This window comes from Artemia franciscana, chromosome 13, assembly GCF_032884065.1.
Source record: "Artemia franciscana chromosome 13, ASM3288406v1, whole genome shotgun sequence".
Lineage (NCBI taxonomy): Eukaryota > Metazoa > Arthropoda > Branchiopoda > Anostraca > Artemiidae > Artemia > Artemia franciscana.
In genome coordinates, this window is record NC_088875.1 from 13,645,252 (window position 1) to 13,667,517 (window position 22,266).

The window sequence follows — 22,266 nt, forward strand, 5'->3', positions numbered from 1 at the left end:
CAACTCCCCCCAATGTCAAAAGATCTGGTCGGGATTTGAAATAAGAGCTCTGAGACACGAATTCCTTCTAAATATCAAATTTCATTAAGATCCGATCACCTATTCGTAAGATAAAAATACCCCAATTTTCACGTTTTCCAAGAATTCCGGTTCCCCCTCCAGCTCCCCCCATTGTCACAGGATTTGGTCGGAATTTAAAATTAGAGCTTTAAAGCACAAGAACCTTCTAAATATCAAATTTCATTAAGATCTGGTCACCCTTTCGTAAGTTACAAGTACCTCCATTTTCAAAATTACCCCCCCCCCCCCAACTCCACCAAAGAGAGCAGATCCGGTTCGGTTATGTCAGTCACGTATCTTAGACAGGTTTTTATTCTTCCTATCCACTTTCATCCTGATCTTTCCGCTTTAAGTATTTTCTAAGATTTCCGGTCTCCCCTCCCCCAACTGCCCCCCCAATGATGCTGGATCCGGTTGAGATTTAAAATAAGAGATCTGAGTTACAAGGTCCTTCTAATTTCATGAAGATCCGATCACTCCTTCGTAAGTTGAAAATACGTCATTTTTTCTAATTTTTCAGAATTAACCCTCCTCCCCAATAGAGCGGATTCATTCCAATTATGTAAATCACGTATCTAAGACTTCTGCTTATTTTTCCCACCAAGTTTCATCTCGACCCCTCCAATCTAAGCGTTTTCCGTGATTTTAGGTTCCCCCACCCCAAACTCCCCCCAATGTCACCAGATCCGGTCGGGATTTAAAATAAGAGCTCTGAGACACGACATCCTTCTAAACATCAAATTTCATTGAGATCCGATCATTCGTTCGTAAGTTAAAAATACCTCATTTTTTTAATTTTTCAGAATTAATCCCCCCCCCCCAACTATCCCAAAGAGAGCGGATCCATTCCGGTTATGTCAATCATGTATCTAGGACTTGTGCTTATTTTTCCCACCAAGTTTCATCCCGATCCCTTCACTCTAAGTGTTTTCCAAGATTTAGGTTTCCCCCCCCCCAATGTCACCAGATCCGGTCAGGATTTAAAATAACAGTTCTGAGACGCGATATCCTCCCAAACATCAAAATTCATTAAGATCTGATCAACCGTTCGTAAGTAAAAAATACTTCTATTTTTCTATTTTTCCGGATTAACGGGCCCCCCACTCCCCCAGATGGTCAAATCGGGAAAATGACTATTTCTCATTTAATCTGGTCCGGTCCCTGATATGCCTGCCAAATTTCATCGTCCTAGCTTACCTGGAAGTGCCTAAAGTAGCAAAACTGGGACCGACAGACAGACCGACAGACAGATAGACCGACCGACCAACAGAATTTGCGATTGCTATATGTCACTTGGTTAATACAATTGCCACAAAAACTAAGGGGACAAGGGCATCCCTTCCACTACATTTCCACCATTAGAACTGGCACACAGACTTCATTGCACAGTGAACTTAGAAGGTTCATTTAAAAACTCTTGATAATTCAAGCTTAATTTTTGGCATATTTTTAATTGAAAAAATTTTTGGTTTTAGTTAATTTGTTTTCGCAATAATATTTTACTTTTAAGATGAGTAGGCAATTTATGAAACTTACTAAGAGGGTTTGAAGTGGAAGTTTATGTAAGGGGTTCTTATAAACCTCTAGTTAAGGATTTTGGACCATAATTATTGCAATGGTACCGTTTTATGCTTCCAAACTCTTCCACTTAAGAATTGGCGCCAAAAAATCCGTAGTGTGGCACTACGTAGTGCCATAAGTAAGGCACTTATGGATGGTGAAATTGATAAAAAGTACATAGATATGAGAAATAGCGTTAAAATGAGCCTTCCTGGGATATTCTTTAAGAAATGAAGGCATCATATTTACAAAAATAGTGGATTATCTGAAAAACAATCATAAGAAATCCAAGCAGGACTCAAACAAATGATAATCTAATTATAATACCATAAATTAATATATTGGTGTTTATAAGAATTTTATTGTGTAGCTTGTTAAGGGGGCTTGAAGGAGGAGGCTACGGGAGGTGTTCTTTTAAACCTCCAGCTAAGGGTTTTGTATTATAATTATTACAATGATACCGTTTTATATCTCCAAGATTTTCCACTCAAGAAGTGGCACCAAAAGTGTCGTTTTCAGTGCTATATATCGCTTACGAATGGTAGAATTGATGAAAAGCACGTAGATATGAGCAAAAATTTCAAATGAGCCATTAAACATCACTCTAAATAGTTCTGATAGGCCACTAGCCCCAGCTTTTCCACTTGTGACACGCTACTAAAAGTACCGTTTTTAGTACCATTTGGAACTTGCAGATGGTGGAATTTATAAGAAGAACTTAGATATGAGCAATGTTTTTTATATGAGCTATCGAAAATCTATCTACGATGTTCTGGTGGCCCGCTAGCCCCGCCCCAAGAGAAATAGCATAAAAAGTGTCATTTTTCGTGCCATATGGCACTTGCAGATGACAAAATTTATAAAAACGACGTGCATATGAAAACTACCTTTTGAATGAGCTCTTGAGCATCTTTCTATGATGTTCTAGTAACCCACTAGGCCTGGAAAAAAGAAGAAAAATGACCATTTTAACGTTTTTTAACGTTTAGTTACTATGGGCAGGGTCCGCTCTTTAATAGGTTGCAGCTACTGCTTCAACCATAACAAAGAGGTCAGTGCAAATTCTCCCAAGAAACTAGTTCGTATGGAAATCTGGGAAAATGTTTCGTTTTAGGTCATGAATTTACAAACATTTACCCACCATATTTTATGTCCCAATACATATTTATACATATTATACATATTTTATGTCCCAAATTTCCAAAATGTGTTACTTGTTTGCGCCTTTATGTCATTGTGTCCTGGCACATGGGAATGCACCCATTCAACATAAAACTTCTAAAATTTTTATTTCTAAGATTTTCTAATTTTTATTCCAACCTAAAAATCTATTTCTAAGATTTTTATGTCCCAAATTTCTAGAATGTGTTACTTGTTTGCCCCTTTATGTCATTGTGTCCCGGCACATGGGAATGTGCCCATTCAACATAAAATTTCTAAAATTTTCATTTCTAAGATTTTCTAATTTTTATTTCAAACTAAAAATCTATTTCCAAGATTTTTGTGTCCCAAATTTCTAAAATGTGTTGCTTGTTTGCTCCTTTATGTCATTGTGTCCCGGCACATGGGAATGCGCCCATTCAACATGAAATTTCTAAGATTTTCTAATTTTCATTTCAACCTAAAAATCTATTTCTAAGATTTTTATGTCCCAAATTTCTAAAATGTGTTATTTGTTTGCCCCTTTATGTCATTGTGTCCCGGCACATGGGAATGTGCTCTTTCAGCATAAAACATGTCTAGTTGGTAATCCTAATTGAAAACCTTCTATACTAGCTAAGCATCTTGTTTCGTATGTCATACGTTGGTTAGTCGTTTTTAATTGTTGCTGACTGAAGCTTTTTAACTTCAGTTTTTCTTAAGGAACGAAATGGCAGATTTAAGAACTGTGGCAAGAACTTTCGGTTTTTTGAAATTAGCCGAAGTAGTAAGTAAATAACACATTTTGCCGATCTCGTCTAAAAGAGGTACTCTTTCATGTATTTTGGGTAAAATTCTAGTCAATTGACTTCTTGCTATCTTGGAAAGGGTTTAGGTTAGGAAAATGAAACTTTCAGGGATAAATCTACAGGCTAAAGTATGTCCCGGGAAGGTATTTTAAAGTACCCACCTCCACTCCTCCCTCTAGAGGGGCCTGAAATTTGCCTACATGACAGGTCTATACCTATTGAAATTTTGACAAAACAACATTTTACCCTAATTTTGAGTTACCAGTTGCTTTTTCTCTGCCTTTAGTTCTGAAAATACAATTCCTGTTATCTGAGTAGAATTTTGAGCCATATCAATTTTTTTTTCATAATTTGAGGAAATGTATTTGCATATCTTTAAAACCTTATAAAATGAAACTGAGCAAAGTTATGACGCTGAAAACAATTTTGTTGTACTTCAATTAAGCAGAATATCTATTTTACAAGGTTTCACTTTTATAACACACATATTTTTAATGGTCATCAAAGGTCAAGGCCCTCTAGAGGGGAGAAGGAGTGGAGGTAGTTGCTTCAAAATACCTTTCCGGGACATACTTTAGTCTGTAGATTTATCCCTGAAAGTTTCATTTTCCTAAACTAAACCCTTTCTGAGATAGCAAGAAGTCAATTAACTAGAATTTACCAAATAACTCTATTTAATTTCATAAGAAAACACAGTTCTAAATAGTAAAACTAATGCTATAAAAGTATTAATTGTAAAGCATAACCAGAGAGGTCATAAGGGCTGAAGAGAATTCCGGAAAGCTTAGTTTACCGAAAAATCTTACAAGTTCTTAGTTAATTGAAGACACTTTTAGATCTTTTATTTCCAACGCTCTATTCCGCTATTATATTAATGATGTTCTCAGACAATATTCAAGATGACAGACTTTGGCTGTCTTGGAAAGTGGTTGAGCTAGGTGAAAGAAATTGTTAGGGATCCAGTGCCCAAATCAGGCTCTTGAAAGGTGTTTCAGCCACATACCTAAACTCCTTCCCCTTCAAAGTACACTGACCTTTGATGACCTTGGTTAAACTTTATGTTATAGAACTAAAACTTTCAGAGGCAAATCTAAAACGCAGATGGTGCTTTTAAAAAATGTTTTGAACATTGTGAATTCATTGAATATTGATTAATAAGGTTATTAGAATCCATAAATAAGAATGTCTAAGTTTATAGTAAATCATAGTATTGCTTAAAATACTATTCAAAAATTGGAACGTGATTTCCAAGAGCAAAATAGAGAGTAGATTCTGTATACAAAATTGAGAGAGGTAACATGCCTTTCAGGCAATCTTATAACCCTCAGAAATGGGGAATGAGTTAATATAAGAACTTTTAAATGTTTCCATGATGAAGTTTGAACTGTAGATCTATTCCTGAAAGTTTCATTCATTTGACTCAACTACTTTCCAAGATAACCGAAAATCCGCCTAATCTAGAATTTTACCCATTTCGTGATTGCAGCTATACCTGCAACTCAGTAAAGAGCATACAACAGCCTACCCCCTAATGGTCTTGTTTGGCCCTAGACTATGTAAAAAAAAATTAAACACTAATTGATGAAAACTAATTGAAAAACAGATGAAAATGGTAAAAAAAAGTAAATAAGATTCAATTCATTGATACTTGTTGCATGTTATAAAGTAAGATTTCCATTTTTTTCTTTTTTTTGGTTAGTTTTTCACATAGCTTAGGACCGTATGAGACCATTACAAGGGGCTGGGGATGAACTGTCAAAACAATGCTAAAAAGATAATTTGTGATGTCCTGCAGGGTTCTATCATGGCACCTCTTTTATTCATAGCACATATATAGATAGACCTTCAGTTTATCCTAAAATTTGTCCTTGCCCCGCCATATGTTGTTTGGGGTTTGACGCGTTCGACGAATAGGTCATATGCGTTATATATGCACCCCGCCCTATCAGGGAGCATCTCCGCCAAATGATAGGGTTCTATCATGGCACCTCTTTTATTCATAGCACATATATAGACCTTCAGTTTATCCTAAAATTTGTCCTTGCCCCGCCATATGTTGTTTGGGGTTTGACGCGTTCGACGAATAGGTCATATGCGTTATATATGCACCCCGCCCTATCAGGGAGCATCTCCGCCAAATGATAGGGTTCTATCATGGCACCTCTTTTATTCATAGCACATATATAGACCTTCAGTTTATCCTAAAATTTGTCCTTGTCCCGCCATATGTTGTTTGGGGTTTGACGCGTTCGACCAATAGGTCATATGCGTTATATATGCGCCCCGCCCTATCAGGGAGCATCCCCGCCATATGCGCCTCGCCATATCAGGGAGCATCCCTCAATCTCACCTTTTCTTCTTTTAGATAGTATCAATTATTTGCATTGCTCTCTTACGGGGATATAACTTGCACTTTGGTGGTGATGTCATCTCTGGCTCGTACACAGATAGATATATGACTGGAACCATTACAATTGGTGGTTTTTTGATCATTTCACTTGCCCTATTGGCTTCTTATTTCTATGGAGAAGCCGGCACGTATCAAAAATTGTTGGTAAGTTTTTTTTCACTTTTTTCATGGTCGTTCCCAAAAAAGAATGCAAATTTGGGTAAACTTTGAATAGATTAACATGAGTTGTAGATACCAAGGAGGGGACTCACACAAGTTGTATGAATATAACTACATGAATACATAACCCCGGTGCAAACATTTAAGACTATCAAAGGACGTAAAAACGAAATTAAGAGCCTGAGGAAAATTTTTAGTAAAATTAATAATTTGGAAATTGTTGGAGAGAGTTAATTATATATTTTGGAAAAGGAATTCAAAATTCGAAGAAAAAATTCAGTAGATTTCTTCAGTTTAGTATTAACCATGGATGACGTTTTATATTTTAAAATTATGTATAGCGTTTTCATGCTTGTTTTCAGTCTTGAAATTTATTTGCTTTTTTTTTAAGTAATCAGGAACCTTGTTTCCTGATTACTCATCAGGAAAATTGGAAAATTATCAGGAAAATTGTTTTGCAATATCTTCTCTGCAGGCTAGAAGAATCGGGATGGTGGACACAGAACTTAAAAAATATCTTCCAACGATATTATGACAAAGACAATCTTGGTTGTGTAAGAAGTAGATCAAAGCCAATTTTAGGTCATGCCCTACCTAGGCCTTTTCTAAAATTCAGTTGCCCCCTTGGGATATTTAAATCTTGTTATTAACAGTTGAAGGACGATTAAAGACCATTAACTTGGTAGCTTTTTACACATCTTCCTCTAGGTATATTTTATGCTAGTCAAAAGTATCGTTTTAATACAACACATCTTATACAATGCGTGACGTCCCTGCAATACCACCATGTATATTTTTTGCTCTTTAAATAAGTATGAATGTGACGTTATTCACATGAATTTTTGTTTTTCAAAATTAAGGCTCCAGAATACAGGCAGCTGAGGGGTGAACGTCCTGCCAATGACCCACCAAAATATTTCTATGCCCTACTGGTGAGGCCTGCGCTCCACGTCGGGAATCACAGGAGTAGATGTATTAGCTTTTGGTTGGAACACGTTTTAAAAATTCGCGGGATAAAACTATCGCTTCTTTCATTCTTCTGATATGACTGTCAAAACGGTTTGCTTAGTTATTCTGACAAGGAGGATTAGCAGTGTAGACGAGGAAGATTAATGTGATTGAACATGACAATGCCTTGCTCATTCTCCCACTGAGAGCTTTTTAGCAAATAATTTTCAGCTATTACCCCAGAAGTTTCAAAATCTCAGATTTGACCTTTAGGAGTGACATCAACGAAATTAGACAAGATTTAATCAGTGACCTGTAAATGGCATACCAAATATATACCAAAGCAATGGATGAGTGAGTTTGATGTCTGATTTTGCCGCCATCTTCAGCATAGTATCCCTTTTATCCAGGGCCGGATAAAGGGTGATTAGAACGATTTGGCCCAATTGGGCCCCGCGTTTGATGGAGCTTCGCGCCACAGTCAAAGTGAACAATTGATTTTTGAAATTGTGAAATGTTCTTAACAATTCCAGAGAGCTTGGCTTCTAGATAGACATTATTTTCCAGGCTAAAACGAATAAAAAACAACAAGTATGTGATATCAACAATAAATCAGGAGAGACTAAGTAGTTAAGCACTCATGTTGACTGAAAGTGAAGACACAAGGAAAATAGATTTTACAACCGTTTTAGAAGTATTTGCAGAAAAAACAAGAGCTAAGAGCTCATATGGCACTTGTGATGAGGCGAGAAGAGCTAAGAGCCAAGAGATCATATGGTATGAGCTCTAACAAAATTCTATGAATCAATAGATTGATTTAAAAAGGAAAATAAGAGGCTTAATGCCGGTCAAGATTTAAAATAAGAGCTCTGAGTCACAAAGTCCTTCTAAATATCAAAATTCATTAAGATCCGATCACCCACTCGTAAGTTATAAATACCTAATTTTTTCTAATTTTTCCTCTTCCTTTTGCCCCCCAGATGGTCGAATCTGGGAAAACGACTTTATCAAGTCAAATTGTGCAGCTCCCTGACACGCCTACTAATTTTCATCGCCCTAGCACGTCCAGAAGCACCGAACTCGCCAAATCACTGAACCCCTCCCCCCAACTCCCCCAAAGAGAGCGAATCCAGTACGATTCTGTCAATCAAGTATCAAGGACATTTGTTTATTCTATCTACCAAGCTTCATCCCGATTCCTACACTCCAAGTGTTTTTACCAAGATTTCCCCCTCCAAATCCCCACAATGTCAAAAGATCTGGTCGGGATTTGAAATAAGAGCTCTGAGACATGAATTCCTTCTAAAAATCAAATTTCATTACGATCCGATCATCTATTCGTAAGATATAAATACTCCAATTTTCATGTTTTCCAAGAATTCCGGTTCCCCCCTCCAACTCCCCCGAATGTCACAGGATCTGGTCAGAATTTGAAATTAGAACTTTAAAGCACAAGATCCTTCTAAATATCAAATTTCATTAAGATCTGGTCACCCTTTCGTAAGTTACAAATACCTCAATTTTCAAAATTACCCCCCCCCCCCAATTCCACCAAAGAGAGCAGATCCGGTCCAGTTATGTCAGTCACGTATCTTAGACAGGTTTCTATTCTTCCCATCCAGTTTCACCCTGATCTCACCGTTTTAAGTATTTTCTAAAATTTCCGGTCCCCCCAACTGCCCCCCCCCCAATTACGCTTGATCCGGTTAAGATTTAAAATAAGATATCGGAGTTACGAGGTCCTTCTGCATATGAAGTTTCATGAAGATCCGATCACTCCTTCGTAAGTTAAAAATACGTCATTTTTCTTATTTCTCAGAATTACCCCCCCCCCCCCCGCAATTGAGCGGATCCGTTCCAATTATGTAAATTACGTATGCAAGACTTCTGCTTATTTTTCCAACCAAGTTTCATCCCAATCCCTCCAATCTAAGCGTTTCCCATCATTTTAGGTCTCACCACCCCAAACTTCCCCCAATGTCACCAGATCCGGTCAGGATTTAAAATAAGAGCTTTGAGACACGATATCCTTCTAAACATCAAATTTCATTGAGATCCGATCACCCGTTCGTAAGTTGAAAATACCTCATTTTTCTAATTTTTAAGACTTACTCCCCCCCAACTACCCCAAAGAGAGCAAATCAGTTCCGATTATGTCAATCATGTATCTGGGACTTGCGCTTATTTTTCTCATCAAGTTTCATCCCGATCCCTCTACTCTAAGTGTTTTCCAAGATTTTAGGTTTCCCCCCTCCAACTCCCCCCAATGTCATCAGACCCAGTCGGGATTTAAAATAAGAGCTCTGAGACACAATATCATTCCAAACATCAAATTTCATTAAGATCCAATCACCCGCTCATAAGTTAAAAATACTTCATTTTTTCTATTTTTCCGAATTAACCGGCCCCTACTCCCCCCCCCCCAGATGGTCAAATTGGGAAAACGACTATTTCTAATTTAATCTGGTCCGGTCCCTGATACGGTTGCCAAATTTCATCGTCCTAGCTTACCTGGAAGTGCCTAAAGTAGCAAAACCGGGACTTTAGGTTTCCCCCTCCAACTCCCCCCAATGTCATCAGATCCGGTCGGAATTTAAAATAAGAGCTCTAAGACACAATATCATTCCAAACATTAAATTTCATTAAGATTCAATCACCCGCTGATAAGTTAAAAATACTTCATTTTTTCTATTTTTTGCGAATTAACCGGGCCCCCGCTCCCCCCCCCCCCCCAGATGGTCAAATCGGGAAAACGAGTATTTCTAATTTAATATGGTCCGGTCCCTGATACGCGTGCCAAATTTCATCGTCCTAGCTTACCTGGAAGTGCCTAAAGTAGCAAAACCGGGACTTTAGGTTTTCCCCCTCCAACTCCCCCCAATGTCATCAGACCCGGTCGGGATTTAAAATAAGAGCTCTGAGACACAATATCATTCCAAACATTAAATTTCATTAAGATCCAATCACCCGCTGATAAGTTAAAAATACTTCATTTTTTCTATTTTTGCGAATTAACCGGGCCCCCACTCTCCCCAGATGGTCAAATCGGGAAAGCGACTATTTCTAATTTAATCTGGTCCGGTCCCTGATACGCTTGCCAAATTTCATCGTCCAGGCTTACCTGGAAGTGCCTAAAGTAGCAAAACCGGGACCGACAGACCGACAGAATTGGCGACTGCTATATGTCACTTGGTTAATACCAAGTGCCATAAAAATTCAGAAATATGTAAATTCATGTGCCCATATTTGGTGATGTAAATTTCAAAAGGCATTTTCAGCCTCCGGGGGACACAAACGTTAATTACCGATAGCACAAAATGAGTACAAAAAAGAACAGAAAAGGACAAAGCCTTAAGCTCAAAATTAACAAACTGGATCATCAAATGACACAAGGTCAAGAGAATGACCTGAGAAATGTAAATGTACGACGAGTGATAATGAACAACGTAGACCATCAAAAGTGACAAGGTTAATCCAAGCAATTAAAGCAAAAGGCACTAAAAAAATGTCTGAAGTAATGATGAACGAAAATAAAATCAAGGATATATGCAGTTAAAATATTAATGAAACTGACAATTAGAACAAGTTAAAAACGGAATTGAAGAATATCGAATATGCAGTTAAAAGATGAGTGGCAGCGAGAATCACAACGATTCAAAAACAGAAGTGAAGAAAAAAAATGTGGTTACAAGACATGCGACAGTGAGGATCAAAACGAATCAAAATGAAAATGAAGAACAGAGAAATGCGTGACTAGAAAATTAGAAGATATAACACCTCGAGAACAAAGAATTATGCAGTTAGAAGATAATCAGCACCGAGAATTACAAGCAACAGCAGGAATCAGAACTTGCCGAAGATGAAAGTGAAGAACAAATAATTTTTGGGTTAACAGACACGCTAAAGCAAGCATCAAGAACGTCAAAATGACAGTCAAGAATAAAGAACTGTGTTGTCAAAGGACAGCAAGAATCAGAACGGACGAGAGAATACATTGAACAGCGTTAAGTTAGAAAACAATTATTACTTCATAATATGCAGAACAATTGTAGTTAACACATTTTGCACACATTTAACACAGTTAACACAAGTACCAAAAAAATATTATGTTAGAAGAGCAGCACCATCACAATCTTCGATGCCAACAAATAGTGGCATGAAACCCAGTAAAAACCTACAATGATGCCGTAAACTACGCAAGTGTTATTTTCAAGTCACTGGCATTCTTCAACCCTATATGTATTCACTGTGGAGGCTTCCATGATCCCATAGAAAAAGTAGCTAATAAAGATGATTTACTTGGGGGGTGCTGCTTGCTTGATCGAATTGCATTCCTGCTCAACGATGTCCAAACGGATTTGTTTGATCTGTTATAGGACATCACTTGCTCTTTAAAGAGCAATCTTTAATCTATATATATATATATATATATATATATATATATATATAGTAAAGACAGTGGAAGCAGTGAAGATGTTAAAAATAGAATAGCCAATGTTCAGGGTGTTTTTTCACAGTTAAGTCAAGTTTTGAGCTTTGGAGCTTAAAGTTTCTAAAAGGGTGAGCTGGAATCCCTCCCTCTTGAGTATGTACCTCCTTATTAGAAAAGTATTAATGTCATAGTCAAGGTCAACTCAAATAGAATCAGCAGGTCTGTCTTCGAAAGCTGAGTTGTTAGTAGTAGTTGCTGTAAAGGAACTCCAGGGGCAAACAGTTTTTTTGGCTACTATCTAGGCCTGCTGTTCACAAAATTTGGATTGCGAACTAACACTGGGTGGTAGAAAATGTTGCCAGTTCGTGGAAAAAAAAATATAAGAACACAAAGAAATTGTTCCTCCATATTTTTTTTCATCAAGTACACACTTGTAATTATGGTAAAATGTATGTATGCATTCTTGTATATAGATTTGTCGTCCAAACCTACGTGTTATGTTTCTAACTTCGCTAGTTGTTCAGGATTCTCAAGGATGCTTTCAGTTCATTTCCTGGCTGGAATATTTTCCGACATCTATGCACCTTTCTTAACAGGATCTAGAGATGGGTCTCCCCATTTTTCTTATCTAAAAAAAAAGGAAACAACAAAGTTGACTTCATTTTAAACGAACATAATCGTCAATTTGGTGATCATTTGGTCAATTTTGTATTCGAATATCATTTTCTAAATTATGTTGTGAATACAATTGGGGCTATATTTAGAACATTAGGGGTGGGGGGGGGTGAAGTATTTGGACAGCGATCCTAATCTGACCTAGCCCCCCCCCCCCAATGTGCAAATATATAGCCCAAAATATATAAGACCCTGCATTGGATCATCCGTCACTTGTCTTTCTGGCTATGAAACCAATTTTCTGAGATCTAACCAAAGCGTAATTCTTGAGTTTATTTTGTTTAATTAACAAGTACCAAAAAATAGTTTGGAACCAGAGATGTAAGCAAAGGAATTTCACCGTTAGACTATAAAAATCTAGATCGGAGGCGGGAATCTCATGGGAGAGGCTAAAGTTTAGGGCCCTGAGGAGAGTAAAGTGAAGGAGGAGTGTGTTCAGCTACTTTCAAAAATTGGCTCGATGCTGCAATCAGAGATTAGTCGTAATTGTAATTAGTAAAATTGATTAGTAATTGAATAAAAACTAATGGACTGGAATTGCCAGGGATAAATCAAGAAATTGATAGATTAACTTTACTAATGCCATCAACGATTGTGGGGAAAATATTGTTACTTCTTGGCTTGCTGTCATGTTAAGAAAGGTGCTTGCATATGAATCGATTTAGTTTTTCAGCTGGAAAAGGGTAAGCTGAAACTTACCCTTTAGATAGCCAAATTAAACAGCCAAGATGTTGTCCGGGTAATAGGACCTCAAGAATGCATTTCAGAATAGGAAAGACATTTTATTTGGAAGAGGAATCATAGGCCAATTATTCATTCAATACGTATTCGTGTTTGCTCCCTGTTGCATAACCTAGTGATCTTGCGTTTAGTCCTCCTGGGCATTATTTTGTCATTTAGCCCCGAAGAATCGTTTTGGGTTTTTCCTAGTCTATTTCGTTAGGTTTTATGAAATTTAAAAAGTCAAAACGATTTTGGGTGTTTTTGACAACAATTTGGGGTATTTAACAATAAGTATTGTTTTTATGAAACCTAAACTACGCTCTATTTTAAGTATGAATGTTAGATATATGTGAAATGTTTCAAGTACAGTGTATTACCTAATAAATGATACAATTCTTTGTTAATTATATCTTGATGGTTTACTAACTCAATAAAAAGTTATTTTAGTTACAATCTTAGTTGATTAATTTCTTTTAATCACTCCCATTTGAGTGGGGACCTCAAACGAACGCTAATAAAAAAAAGTTATTAAAATAAAGGCATTTTTTATTTTTTCGTCATATTAAAGCATGTTGAGTGAAAGAAAATATTTGATTACCCCTATTTATTTCAAGTATTTTAATGAGAAACCGCTTATTAAATGAAAATCAAAAGAAAGATAAAAATGACCATGAGCAAGAAAAATGATATGAATAAAGAAAACCATGTAAATAAAATAAATAATCCCTTCGGAATATGGAAAACATTGACCACAAAATCTTGGTTCATCATTACTTGTTTACTTAAGTCTTAGTCAATACGTATTTACCTTTTCAGGAACTAATCTTTAATTTTGCTGCCACAATTATGTTTTTTGTAACTGGAGGCTTAGTACTGGACTATTATACTTCTGCAATGGCTGTTGGTGCTTTCAGAGGAGCAGGAAAAACGCTGGGGGTAAGCTCAATTTCAGAAGTATATAATGTTCAATAGATTTTCACTTTTTCCTATGATTAATATGGATAGGACATGTTCTGTGGATGAACGATGACTGAACACCAAAGATCGTCTGTGTCCGCCAACTATCTAGGGCCGAACACAAGGCAGGTCGTCCCCGAATGGGGTGGGAAGATGTCATAAGGAATTATTTAAAGTGAATTGGAACTTCTTGGAAGGGTGTAAAGACGGAGGCTTTGAATAGATTGGGATGTAGGAGGAGGAGCATGCTCCTGACCCTTAACCCTGCATCAAAGAGAAGGCAAGAGGAGATTTTGCTTCCTTCAAAAGGAGACAAAATCTCTTGACTCTTAACTTTGCATCAAAGGAGATGCAAAAGTAGATTTCGTCTCCTTCCAATATCACAGGAAAGAAACTAACAACAAAAACGAAATGCACACTTCTCAAAACAAGAAAGACGAAGAAGACAGAGGAAGAAAGGGGGAGGGAGGTAACGGAAGATAGTGATGATAATTGTAGTAACCTTAAAATATATTAGAATAAGAGCCTACTACTTTAAGCTGAGGAAATCAACTCCTCTAACTTATTTTTTTAAAATAAGATTAGCGATGGCGATTCGCTTAATAATTCAGATACCTTGTGTTTATTCACAATGAGAGGAAGTTGGTATCTTATACTTATCTCGAACTCTAATTCTTAGCAAAAGGGAAAATCCAAAAAAAAGATTACGAATTTAATAAAGATTAAAACTACCTGGGTCATTTACAGTGCCACGTAAACAAGCAGAACAAAAAACAAAACAAAAAAAGAATAGTAAGAAAATAGAAAAAGGGAAATATGGGAATTTAAATCTTTGTGAAAAAAGCTCTTGGTAGTGATTGCCCCCAAGGTTGTGTTCCCCCCAATTTTTTCCCGACTCGTAAAAACGTAACAAAATTTGCATAAACACATTTTTATGCATTTTTTAAAGTCTCTTTTGTAGGAAACCCCCGAACTGAAATCCCGGGTACCCCTCCCTCTGTAAATTTCTTAGCAGGGATCATGATAGCCTCAGCTCTCCATATCTCCCTTTATTTGTTCATGTTATCATGTTAATGTAAGCTGTCATGTTACAATTAAAATGTCTGAAATAGCAGAGAGCTGTCGCCCATTTTTTGCTCTCTTTGGGCCAAAATTGTTGTTCTGCTCAAGAAAATAGAAAAAAAAAACACCGCTTTGCTGTGGGGTAGTCTCTTGCCACCCAAAATATTACTAGAAATTTTGTAAATACGTTCTAAGACCACATTGGCTATACACGGAATATATAAAAATTCCGAATTCTGTTTGAATGAGCGCTCTTCCGGTATTCTAGGATCATTGTTTCGATACGGTCACACTTTGGAGAAAAAAACACCAAAATAAACGTTAATCTACAATCAACCTTTTTGGAAGCTTGGAAACTTAATTTAATGGTGGTATTTTCATCAAGATTACTCCTCTTTTTGAGGGTATATTCCCCTCAACAAGATTAAGCCTCCTTTTAAGGGCATATTAAAACTTATACAAACTTTCTTTGGCTAGTAACTTCTGGCGGATAATTTTAAACTTATTGAATTATAAATATTTAGAATGACACCTTACATGTGTGATCGTTTCAAAAATCCCTTTTTTTAGATTCTCAGCTGCTACTAGCACGAGTTGTTCCTTTACTTATAGATCATTTACAAGAAGCATTTGATTTTATGTTACTGATTACTTTCTATTTAGTAGATAATTTCGTTGTTACTTTTTTTTTTAATATTCCGTGCATGGTATTATGCGTTGCTTTAAATTTCCTTCAATATTTTTCCGAATTACATAAGGAAAGTTAAAATTTGTATTTGGGAATATTACTTCATTGGATGACACTTTACATGTGCGATCGCTTCAAAAATTACTTTTTTAGTGTTTCAGATACTACTAGCACGAGTTGCTCCTTACTTACAGATCATTACCAAGAAGCATTTGATTTTATGTTACTGATAAATTTCTATTTATTAGATAATTTGATTGTTACTTTTTTTTAAATTTTCCGTGTATGGTATTATGCAATGCTTTAAATTTCCTTAAGTTTTTTTTTAAATTTACATATGAAGTTAAAATTTTTATTTGGAAAATTACTTCATTGGATGACACTTTACATGGGTGATCGCTTCAAAAATTACTTTTTTTTCAGTTTTAGACCCCGTCGTAAAAATACGATGTTAGCCGGCATTTTCACTTGCTATGGAAGGCTTTAAAACGATTGTTTTTGGCAGTAAGGCACAGTGGAAGTTCACATTTTTTGCACTCAAAAGTGGTATATCCTGATTTGCACTATTTGCAGCGGCTCTGCTTCTCAGTCTTTCTGGCCAGTGATAAAGTCCATCTGCTTGAGCGGATATTGCCAATCGGATTTGATTGTGACTTAGAATGGGGCTGGGCCTTTCTCCGACATCTGCGGATGGTCTACCACGTTTACGTTGAGGCATCACGCATGCCGAGGCATACAACCCTACTGCAACAACAGACCTGAAGGCTCTCAGGTTCGTCTGTCCTTGAAGTGAGCGCTTTTACGTCTGACATGAAAAGAAGCCAATTGTTGCAGACTGCTGTGTTGACCAGAAGATTCTCATATACAATTTTCATGTCCGAAGATGAGTTCGGCACATCTCACCAGTGCCGAAACCCCACCCCCAGCCCATTCGTTTTATCCCTCGTGCCTACCCTGTCAACGTGACTCAGGTCTGAGACTTTTTAATTGTCTTATAATGAATCCTAATTGTTCTCCTCGTGCTTCATCCATATCATTGCACCCCCAAATCCCCAAGACAAATCCTTCTCTTACTCTAATAATTCATCTATCGATGTTGACCCTAATAGTCATCCCATAAAAGTCAAATGTGCTCCCTTAGTCCCTTGTTCTGACTACATTAATCTGGCCCCCGGTAAGAATCCCACCACACCCCCTGTACCCATTTGTAATTTAAATAAAGTTAAGTGTAAAAATGGTACCTGTGCAGGGTCTTTTAAATTTCCCACACTTTTGTTAAGCAACGCCGAAAGTCTTAATTTTGAAAAACTAATGAATTAGACTCCTTTTCTAAAATATATAGATCAGACATAATCGCTATTACTGAAGTACACGCTCAAAATACACACATGTTAAAAATGAATAATTTCATCCAGTTTATTAAACTCAGACTCGAAACCCATCCTCTGGGTAAGAAAAGGGGTGAAATTCTTTTCTTCGTCCGTAATGATTTTTATCCTTCAGAAATATTAGTTCCTTGTCTTACTCCCTTTGATGAAATTTTGTGGGTTTGTGTTCGACCTAAGGTCTTACCACGTCCTTTCAATTTGATTGTCCTGTGTTGTTTTTACTACTCTCCTGGGCAGAGAGCGGCTGAAAAAATTAAGTTTATTGAAAAATTGCATAGCAGTGTCGACTATGTACTATCTAAATACCCAAATGCTGGAATTTTCCTCTTGGGTGATGTAAATGAATTAAAACTTGAGTCTACTTGTAATACTTTTAGTCTAAAACAAATTGTAAAAGTCCCTACTACCAAAGGCAATTCTACTCTTGATTTAATATGCACCAATATGTCAAATTTCTACAGACCTGTCACCATTCTTCCCCCTCTCGGAGGTAGTTACCACTTTAGCCTACTCCTATCTCCACTAGCTACAGTTAAACATTCCTTTACTATTACTTAAACCGTCTTTAGACCTCTAATTGACTCAGGACTCTACAATTTTGGCTCTTGGATCACTAGTGAAAATTGGTCCCCTGTGTACCAAACAAATGATGTCGACTTCAAGGCTTTGTCATTCCAAAATTTATTGAGGAGTAATTATGAAGCCCATTTTCCGGTGAAAAAAATTAAAATATGCTCTACCGATAAACCTTACATTACTGCGACTTTTAAAAAACTAATAAGGAAAAAAATCAATTTGTTCAAGCAAGGCCATATCACACAGGCTAATGATCTAAGAAAGTTCCTGAAGAGAAAATTGAGAGGCAGCTTCTGGGTATTACAATAGTAAGGTTAAGGATTTGTATTCTAATAAACCCAAACAATGGTACAGGAAAATTAAAGAGATTTGCGGAAAAAACCCTGTTGAAGTTAATTTTCATCTCCCTGAGCCCCCTTACAAGATAGCCAACGATTTGAACATGCATCTTGCGTCCATAGTACGAAGTCTCCCCCCTTTCACTGGCTTAGGTCAAACTATTCCTCCCTCCACCTCTTTCCCCCAAATTTCTCCCTCTGATATTATAAATAAAATCCAAAAGCTCAAAAAATCAAGTACTTGCCCATTAGACATCCCAATTGACTTGATTAAAGCCTTTTCAGACACAATTGCTGGACCTTTATCTGATATTTTTAACCAAATTACAAAATCTGGTAAATTCCCAAGTTGCTGGAAACTAGGTTTTATAACACCCATCCCAAAGAAATCTTCCAGTCTGACTATAACCAACATGCGTCCTATTGCACTCACTCCAGTTTTTTCTAAGCTTTACGAAGGGTTCCTTTGTGACTGGCTTAAAATTAAAATTATACCACGCATTGACATCCGACAGTTCGGTAATTTAAGGAAAACCTCCATCACCCATTACCTTGTACACTTGATTCACACGATCCTAAGTGAACTAGAGAAACCAAATGTTTGGCTAAACCTGGTTTTAGTCGATTTCCAAAAAGCGTTTGACTTAGTTGACCACACTATCCTAATTCGTTTACTACATGATAACTTTGAAATTGACCCACTTTTAGTAAATATTGTTATATCGTTCCTTTCAGACAGATCACAAGTTGTAAAATACAAAAATACCTTCTCTAACCCCCTCCCTAGGTACTGTGGAATACCTCAAGGAACCTTATTGGGACCACTATTATTTCTTGTCATGATTAACGAAATTGGCAAGGAATTCCCCCAAAGATGGAAATATGTGGATGATTTGTCGATCCTTGAAGTATGTCATAGGAATATTAAAAGTGACCCTGTTGAAATCCTAACCCAATGTTCGGATGAATCTAAGAATCTAAATATGACAGTAAATCCCACCAAATCACAGATAATGACAATCAACTTCTTGAAATCTACTCCTGCTTTTTGCGATCCGATCCCAAGCGAAATGCTAGTGTAACATGTTAAGCTTCTTGGTGTCACAATTTCTAATGATCTTAAGTAGGACACACATGTTTCCAACATTGTTAAACAAGCAAATGTTTCACTATCCATTTTTAAGCTACTAAACAAATTTAATTGTCCTAAGATACATTCCCTCCGTGTTTACTTATCCTTTATCAGGCCGTTATTGGAATATGCATGTCCGGTCTGGCATTCGAAACTTTCAAATGAACTTAGTGACAAAATAGAGTCGGTCCAAAAGCGTTCGCTCAGGATCAAAGAAGTTTTTAATTGTCTTAAAAAGTAGAATTGTGGCAAAGAGTCAAACTTTAGCGTAAAGAGCGAGGGATTGCGGAGGGGACAACCCATTTCATATACGGAGTAATTTCTGTTCGTTTTAAGTTTTAATGTCGCTCCTTACTTTCAGCTAAAAAAATTAGTTATTTTTTTATTTAATTTCTGAACGTTTTTGAATTAATGCATGTTTGGTTTTGGCTCTCTGCACATAAATTATTAAAATGAAATTTGTATATTAATTCTTTTTTTGGCTAAATGGCTTTCTCTTAGTTTTGATCAGACGATTTTGAGAAATAAGGGGTGGAGAAGGAGGTCTAGTTGCCCTCCAATTTTTCGGTTACTTAAAAAGGCAACTAGAACTTTTAATTTTAAACGATTTATTAGTAAAAAATATACGTAACTTAAGAATTAACTTACGTAACAAACTTTCATAATCTTTTATTTTTATTATGTATACGAGGGGGTTTGTACCCTCGTTAATACCTCGCTCTTTACACTAAATCGTAAGTTTTGTCCCAATTCTTTAAGAATGACCCCTGAATCAGAAAGGCCGTAGAATAAATAGTTGAAATTACTAAAAATACTTTAGCATAAAGAGCGAAGTATTTATCTCCTCCTAAATACCTCGCTCTTTATGCTAAAGTATTTTTAGAACCCCCCATATGCGTAATAATCTCTGTTCGTTTTAAGTTTCAATGCTTCTCCTTCCTTTCGTTTGAAAAAACGTTTTCATGTTTATTTTTCATTGTTTTCTTATAGTAATGCTAGAAAATCCTGCGCCCTTTTCATTGAATTTTTCTTCCCCCATGACAGATTCCTCCAAGGAAAGATCCTCCAACATAGCCCCCTCCCCTCATCCCCACCCCCAAACAAAATAAAATCCCCCTGAAAACGTCTGTACACTTCCCAATAACCATTACTATATGTAAACACTGGTCAAAGTTTGTAACTTGCAGCCCCTCCCCCAGGGATTGTGGGGGAGTAAGTCATCCCCAAAGACATAGTTATTATGGTTTTCAACTATGCTGAACAAAATGGCTATTTCAAAATTTTGATCCGTTGACTTTGGGAAAAAATGAGCGTAGGAGGGGGCCTAGATGCCCTCCAATTTTTTTGGTCACTTAAAAAGGGCACTAGAACTTTTCATTTCCGTTAGAATGAGCCCTCTTGCGACATTCTAGGACCACTTGGTCGATACGATGACCTCTGGAAAAAAAAAAAAAAAAAAAAAAAAAAAAAAAAAAAAAAAAAAAAAAAAAAAAAAAAAAAACACGCACCCGTGATTTGTCTTCTGGCAAAAAATATGAAATTCCACATTTTTGTAGATAGGAGCTTGAAACTTCTACAGTAGGGTTCTCTGATACGCTGAATCTGATGGTGTCATTTTCGTTAAGATTCTACGACTTTTAGGGGGTGTTTCCCCCTATTTTCTTAAATAATGCAAATTTTCTCAGGCTCTTAACTTTTGATGGGTAAGACTAAACTTGATGAAACTTATATATTTAAAATCAGCATTAAAATGCGATTCTTTTGATGTAGCTATTGATATCAAAATTCCATTTTTTAGAGTTTTGGTTACTATTGAGCCGGGTCGCTCCTTACTACAGTTCGTTACCACGAACTGTTTGAAAATTTGTATTTGGGAAATTTCCTTCATGAGATTTAGGATGCGTTTCAGAAGCTTTCATTTTAATGATAATTAGTTTGTTGAAATTATTTTTGCTCAGGAACAAGATAGCGAAAACATTTTATCTGTTCTCATTCAAAGCCGTGAAGAAACTAAAGTGTTCGCCCCTCCCCCTTACAGATATCAACCATTTTAGGATTTGGACGATAAAATATAACAGTTATCAACCATTTTAGGATTCGGACGATAAAATAACGAAAAGAGAAATCATCAATGCAACAGCACAAACACAGTAAAAAAAAAGAGATAGAAGGAGAAAGAGAAAACTGTTTTCCTAGATTAGTGATTAATATAGACCAGCACTTGAATGAGGCCTTAACCCTACTCATCCATACAACCACATAGGTCAAACAGCATAGCCATACACAATCAACCATAAAGAATAATCCATGGACAGGCAGTCATGTCGTCAATAAGTATAAGTCGTCATTTACCAAACAATAAAAACAGTAAAGACAAATAATTCAGAGGCAACAACCCAACTCAAGGTATTTCGGTATTTTAACTTATCTCACAAGTCTGAAAATGTTAGATATATACCAAACTAACTTGTACCTAAAAGTATCAAGTATATAAAAAAATCAATTATAACTAAAAATATTCCTAACTTACTACATGATACTAACAATAGCTACCTATCATTTTTTATTTACCGTTCATTACTACGAACTGTTTGATGCTTCATCCAAAACCAGCAAAAATACTCCTTTACCATCTATTTTCAATCTTTGCCTTTTTCTGCTAAGTGCTATCAACCGTCAGGGTTTTCAAGTTTCAAATTGATGGTAACTCGTTTTGATGAAAAAAGAATCTTAATTCTTTATTTTCAAAATGAGAAAGGGGGAGTCAAAGCTCGCAGGTTGACGGTTTTAGACTACGAAAAAAATTTAAATTCAATTATATTTTTTTCAGGCGTTTTGTCTTGTGAACGGCTTTCTGTACCTGATTGATACATACATGGCGTACAAATATGGTTATGATGCAAGTTAATTCAAGATAGACAGTTTTTAATCTCTTTTTTGTGTTTCATAAAGTTTTTAATATAAGTGAGAAGAAAAGTATCAACAAGTCAATTTTCAGAGAACTACCTTTGCTAAGAAAAGATTGAGGATTCCATAACTGAAGTAGGACTAAAAAGCAACCTTTTTTTCCACTTCTGATGTTTTCTTCATTGACTCACTATTTTTCCCTGCTAAGCAGGTCTGCTGTTCGAAATGAGCCAAATTACAAAATATAAGGATCGCCGTATAAATTCATAGTAGTAGTATTTTTTTATTTTCCCATTGAAATT

At 36.4% G+C, this 22,266-nt stretch overlaps 1 protein-coding gene across 1 annotated transcript; it reads left to right on the plus strand.

Annotated features, from left to right (window-relative positions):
* The first annotated feature begins 3,436 nt into the window (after positions 1-3,436).
* LOC136034552 (protein snakeskin-like) lies at positions 3,437-22,183 on the plus strand. The gene is made up of 4 exons (XM_065715786.1): positions 3,437-3,547; positions 5,935-6,123; positions 13,733-13,852; positions 21,888-22,183. Exons 1-4 carry the CDS (start codon positions 3,491-3,493, stop codon positions 21,963-21,965), a joined length of 444 nt encoding a protein of 147 aa, XP_065571858.1. The 5' UTR covers positions 3,437-3,490; the 3' UTR covers positions 21,966-22,183.
* The last annotated feature ends 83 nt before the right edge of the window (positions 22,184-22,266 follow it).

Bases quoted from the DNA above. Each gene is read 5' to 3' on its own strand.
- LOC136034552 (XM_065715786.1), top strand. From the start codon at position 3,491: ATGGCAGATTTAAGAACTGTGGCAAGAACTTTCGGTTTTTTGAAATTA. The intron at 3,548-5,934 runs GTAAGTAAATAA...TTCTTCTTTTAG, and splicing joins TTTTGAAATTAGCCGAAGTA to ATAGTATCAATTATTTGCAT. The intron at 6,124-13,732 runs GTAAGTTTTTTT...TTACCTTTTCAG, and splicing joins GCACGTATCAAAAATTGTTG to GAACTAATCTTTAATTTTGC.